A 6,228-nucleotide genomic window follows, 5' to 3' on the forward strand; every position below is an offset into this window, starting at 1 on the left:
TTCTTCAAAGACTAAGCGAATATAACAAACCTGAGCATTATTTTGTGATCTGATTTGTTTTTCCTCCAAGACTTTATGTCTTCTCTCTCTAGCCTCTTCTCTACTCAGAAACTTGTCAGCCTTCATCAGTGTTGGTTTCGACAGGGCTGTCAGAGAGAAGGAACAGTGATATCAATTAACTTTCAAGAATAAAATGTTTCTGAAATTAATATTCCAGTTACCCAGAGGAAAAAATCAAGTCCTGGGGTTGACTTGATTATGAAAAGTTTGTCTTCTTCATTTTTAGTAACTGACAAACTTTGTAGTATTTATGCAATAACTACATGCGTAGTCAGTGTATATTTGTGTTTTGCTTTCAGTCTATACATACAGGTGTGTATGATCTGCCAAATATGTAGAAATGGCATTCCATAATTGGTACGGAAAATCACGGTAAAGATGGGTGTTTATGATATTTTTCCCTAAAATATAAAATTCCAAAATCCTCTGTTATCTAAATAAAAGGCCTCAAAAAGAAACAAAACTTTGCAATATGACTAATTGCAATATGTCCTACAGTACTTTATTATGCTTAGAGATTCCCTGATAACAAGCCCTCCAGTTGATTGGTTTGCCTTAATAAACAATATATTAATCATATCATATCAACCAGTGAGCTGAGGTACTGTAGTCTTGAAAGTTGAACCATGCAGAGATTATGTAAGATTCTTTGGTTTCGCATGCATGCATAATACTGGTTAAAAGTAACTTGTATGTAAAATACTGGTTTTCAGGTTTGAAAATAAGGTTGGCAGCTCTAATTAAATAAATCAAGTTTTGTAATTTGTTGTATCAAAACAGTCAAATGTTGAGTCAAAACAGTCAAAATTACCCACACCGACTACGTAGATACATAAAGTACTGTAGTCTTAGAAAGAACTGTACGTAGGGCTTGAAACTTTGTTATTTATTTTTAGAAGTATATAAGTTGTACATTTTCCTAGATGGTAATAAACATTATAAATGTGTATCGTAAATTATGCAATGATTTAATTTTATCACAGTATAAACTATTGTCACAATTGACTTTAACACACTGAAAGCACAGAAACTTGTTTTATTTTTTATACCCTACAGCGACAGGATTTCCCCTGGTATTCATTTCGTGAGATGGCTGCCCCTCTTTTTTTTTTTGGCGACCGCCTTGCATAAAGTTTACTAACATGGCCACCTGGCACCTCACTGTTTCACAGAAGTAATAAAAAATGAAATGATTGCAATCCAACTTTGTAACCTATGCCATCATCTGACATTGAAAAATGTGCTGTGAGCACTGTAATTATAGCAATAAAGGAAACTTCTTCTGCCTATTTAACATAGCATTTTTATCTAATTTATTGTTAGGATGATTGACAGTGGGATCTTTAACAAAATTTTTGGGCAACCGTGCCCCCAGACTCCTGTGTCGCAAACCAGTTACCACCTCTCAACCAAGCAATCCCAGGGGAAACCCTGCCCTACAAAACATGTTTTTCCTTACTAAAATGTTTAACTGTTTTGCACAGAACAATTCTTGAGTGTGTAGCAACATATCAAACCCAAACTAATTGAAAGATTCTCACGAATTAGCACAAATTACATTAAAACACAATTTTAGTAATTTATAGAAGATTGTTCCTGGTATACATGGAACCAAACCTGTTGAACTTTTTTAGAAACGTAGTATTTCCATGAGGGATGACAGTAGAGCATCTACAATATATAGTAATGTTCAGATATATCTGCATGTTGAATGTACTGTAAATTTTATTTGACTTAATCGTGATGTTAAATAAAAATTATATTTTAATTTACACAGACTTTTACTGAGGACATACATCCTTTACAGTTTTATATAGCCACAGAGCAAGAATTCTAAAAGTGTTGTCATTCTTAAATCACCCTGTGCAGAAACTGGATCTACTGTAGTGAAGCTACACAGATTGACAGAGTAATTGAACCCACAAGAAGCTTATTTACTTTGTAATCAATACAAGAAACTATAATGACCTTTGGACCATGGACATAGCTATACTTGACTGACCAATATGACACCAACTCATCAATTCTGAGTACAATAAAGTCAGAAGTGAAGGAAGGCTGTCTAGTGTACATAACTACAGTAATTACTAAAAGGGAGAAATAGTTTGTGTACATTGGGATAGAAGGAATGAGTATCTCTTATCCATAGCAACCTCCCAATATGTGTGTTATATATATGCAAGACTGATAGTTTGTGTAACTTCTCAAGCAACTCAATCAAAGCATTAGTTCTGGGTAGTACTATTACAATTATATGCTAGTTTTGTACATAGTATAGTATATAAAGGTCTGTCAATATCTTTTTTGTGACAATGAGTTTTACAAGAAATTAATAGACTACAAATTTGACAACTAGTGAGCATATGTGAAAACACATTCAAACTTTAGACTTTAAAAACTTGAATGTATTTCATTAGGTAGCCTACAGATGAATGACCATCTATAGATAAGAAGGTCTCTATAGTTCTCTACTATCATTTCCTTTATATATAAACCCTCCCCCCCCCCCCTTCCTCCATTGCTTTCTCCTTGCTCAACTACAGAATTTAAACTTTAACTATTTGCATTTGTTGACACAAAATTCAACACTCAATCAAACAGATTTGTACAGTGGCACATCCAAGTGGGAAGGGGGAGGGGGGGGTGGGTTCAAAAATCCCCCAAAACTTTGGTTCCTATACCTGGTGTCCACCTAAATGAAATATGCCATGCCCAAGTATAATTATCTAGGCAAGCATGGAATAATTTACCTAGCTGGTATCACATTGTAAAATGGTCAAACTGCTAATTCTATAATTCTCTATTCTATAATTGAAATAAATGAATACAATATGTTTAATAACAAATTGAATTGAGTTGCATGGACGAAATCGGGTTGGAATCCCTACATGCATGGTGTTGAATTATAGGTATATACAGTAGTAACTGCAATTTCTAACTGGCACATACCCCACCAAAAGAATGGATAAATAGATTGCTGCCAACTTAGGGCTGGATAGCCGATCAGTTAGTAGAAAGTAGGACTCTAGGTCATTGGGTCACAAGCAATTTGAAATAATCCACAAAAATGACTAAAAATGCAAAAATTTATATTCTTAGGTTCACTAAGGGAATTTTTGGCATTTTGGTAATGGCTTTGTAGATAAAACTTGCGATTGAAAAGGTGTGTTTAAAATTTGATTAACGAACACACAAACAATTTGCTCTTTTTCATTATAAAAAAAACCATTCAATTGCAAAACTGTGAATGTTGATAAAACATTGAGACTCTGAGTACGTATATTGATAGCTAACCAAACACGTAATCTATCTGGGCCTAATTAAGTGATATAGCAATTTCTACTTTGCATTAAAACATATATTTGAAATATATGGCTAGCCTGTAGGTCTGGATCCCATTTGTTTTCAGTAATTAGGAAACATTTCCCTATAACTAATTCACTCATACGTTTAAGTTTACCAAAAACTTTGTTTCTTAGGTTCAGTAATGGAATTTTTGGCATTTCGTTAAGGCCAGCTTTGTAGATTAATATTGCAATATTCCATAATTTCATTAAATGAGTGAAATAATCCACAAACAAGACTAAAAATGCAAAATTTATGTTTCTTAGGTTCACTAAGGGATCTTCTGGCATTTTCGTTATGGCTTTGTAGATAAAACTTGCGATTGATTAATGAACACAACAAATACAGTGTTTATCATTGCAGCTACAGATGTATATACACAGTAAGCAAAGTTAGGAAAATGAGAAATAACCCAATAAATTCTACAATAGAATATTTATTAGTTCATTAACTACATAATAGCTTTTACAACTTATGTTTTTACCAAATGAATATCAAACTGATTAGTTACAGTACCATCCTTAAGACTGAGAAATATCGTGCATGAGTAATGAAATTGCTCAGTGTTGAGTGAAATAGTAAAATGACAATGACTATACTGCTAGGGCAGCTAGGCCCGTAGTTATATGTGACCTGAAGTAGTCCCCATGAATGGTACTCACGTTCATTGAAGGAGTAGTTCCGTGACAAAACCAAAAATACAATCACAAGTCTGGTGTGCTTACCTTTTGAATCAGGACGTTCTTGGTTAGTCTTCGTCTCGTCATTGGCATCAGGCGTGACAACGTTACCATTATGATTCGAAGAGCCACAACCCATCTTCGATGATCCTTTCTATCAAAGAGGTCGTCTGTTATTTGTATCGGTTCATGACTCAAATCTTTAAGTGTGCCATGAAATACCAAGTAAGATATCAATAGGAGACTTTCTATCACAATATTCCTGTCTAGTAGCAGTACGCAGTCTCAAAGTCTACCTTCTTTGCGTCTGATACTCGCTGACTCTCTTGTATAACGTTACATGTTAAGCCTCTGTTACGATTCACCGTCCGCAGTCGGGGGTCTTCCCTCGTCACCACACGCAACTAGTAGTAAACTTTGGAGTAGTGACGTCACGCATGCGTTTGAGGCAGACGAACAAAAGCCATAACAGAAGTCAAAGCTCTGCTCGCGCCCTCTTTATTATACGGAGCGCAAATCGATCAATTCGGGAATGTCCCACGCTGGGTGACGTAGAACTTTCACGTTGACGTAAACTTTCCGAATGTCTGAATGAAGATCGATTAGCCTACGCTACATGTGGTTCGAATTTATTGTAAGACATTGAAAGACACAAAGAAAGAAGCTTTAGACATAATTAAATCCTGGTTCAATGCAGTCTGAATTGGGCATCGACTGTTGCGATAACAAATCCGGCGAATAAGCAAATCATTCCATTCATTCAAAACCAGTCTATTGCGTTCCTGGAAAATGAGATGAAAATTTTCGTCCACGAAACCATCATTTGACATAATGCTCATCTCTAAGAAAATTAGGCCTACGTACACTTAAAAGAAATCATATTTCTTGTAAGTATATCTAACTGACCGGAAAGTAAAAAAAAAAATGAATACATTGAAAGAACGAAGAAAAGTTGTGTGCTCTAACAACTGAACTCCATAAGCTCTTAGATATTTGAAATATTTCTCGTCACCTCGTGAATGGTCAAAACTAATCTTGAATTTAATTCTTTCGAGTAATTAATCAATTACTCATGCAGATTCTTGCTGATGCAGACACTGAATTTGACTCATTTCAACTTGTAGATAACAATTAAGCGGGCGATATTTCGTTCATGTTTAATTATGATATTTTTACGCACCGTACATATTGTTGTATCACAACATCGGTGTCCTGACGCTCCTCGGATCTGAGAATGAAAGGAGCCTGCTACATCGAAACTGAAACAAGCGGCATCATAACGCGACAATTTAACCGATGGGAGTAGTGGCAACTTACTGACATGTCTGCATATATCTACTGATATCAAGTTTGACCCACCACCAAATCTAGCATCGTCTTTGCATAGGACGGGGGGGGGGGTGTGTGTGAGGGGCAGTGGCGTCACCAGACTTTTCAGTCTGGGGGGGCACAGGGGGGACACCAGCATTTGATGGGGGCACTTAGGTGGATACGGATCGCCGTCCTGGGGGAGGGGTCTAAGGGGAGGGGGTAGCCCCCTCCCCTATGGAAAATTTTCGCATACGGAGGATGGGCTAGATGCAAAATGGTGCCACATTTGATGCTAAATTCGATCTGAAGATATCTATTTTTGAGGTAATGATTTTAACAACGCGCAGAATTTTGCAGAGGATATGAACCACATGCTGTCGATATTATGCCTAACCCTATCAATAGAACCTACATTTGTTGAATTAATGTGTGCATGACCCCCGACTCCTTTCTTGTCCTTCTCGTTTTCTCCCATTATCTATTAAAGTGTAACAGGTTCCAGCATCGTTATTGGCTCCTATCAGGGATCTCACCATGCAATCCAAAGTTTGATCACAAACTGTTGAAGGTAGTATCGCTAAAAAATCATAAACTCACCCTAATGGTTTATAAAACTTTGTTGCATATATTGCGCATATTTTCTAATCAACTCCGTATGACTGGGTCCATACTCGGAGAATAAAAGACAAAACAGTCGCATCGAAATCGCTAGTACGTAGGCTACACCACATTCGGCAACGCGACATTCTGCAGCACGCAAACTTTTATTTCCTAGGACGGATAGGGGTTAATCAATTTTTCCGGGATTCTCAAATTTGTTTCGAAATCAAGG

General features: G+C 36.4%; 1 protein-coding gene across 1 annotated transcript in view; it reads right to left on the reverse strand.

Moving 5' to 3' along the window:
• Positions 1-4,285, reverse strand: part of LOC139963491 (uncharacterized) — a 14,034-nt gene extending 9,749 nt beyond the window's left edge. Inside the window, exons 1-2 of the mRNA XM_071964307.1 lie at positions 4,131-4,285; positions 31-146 (exon numbers count right to left, since the gene is read on the reverse strand). Coding sequence (XP_071820408.1) covers positions 31-146; positions 4,131-4,224 — 210 coding nt within the window. The 5' untranslated portion in view covers positions 4,225-4,285. The remainder of the gene's footprint in view (positions 1-30; positions 147-4,130) is intronic.
• Between the last annotated feature and the right edge of the window lie 1,943 nt (positions 4,286-6,228).

Source organism: Apostichopus japonicus, chromosome 22, assembly GCF_037975245.1.
Source record: "Apostichopus japonicus isolate 1M-3 chromosome 22, ASM3797524v1, whole genome shotgun sequence".
Lineage (NCBI taxonomy): Eukaryota > Metazoa > Echinodermata > Holothuroidea > Aspidochirotida > Stichopodidae > Apostichopus > Apostichopus japonicus.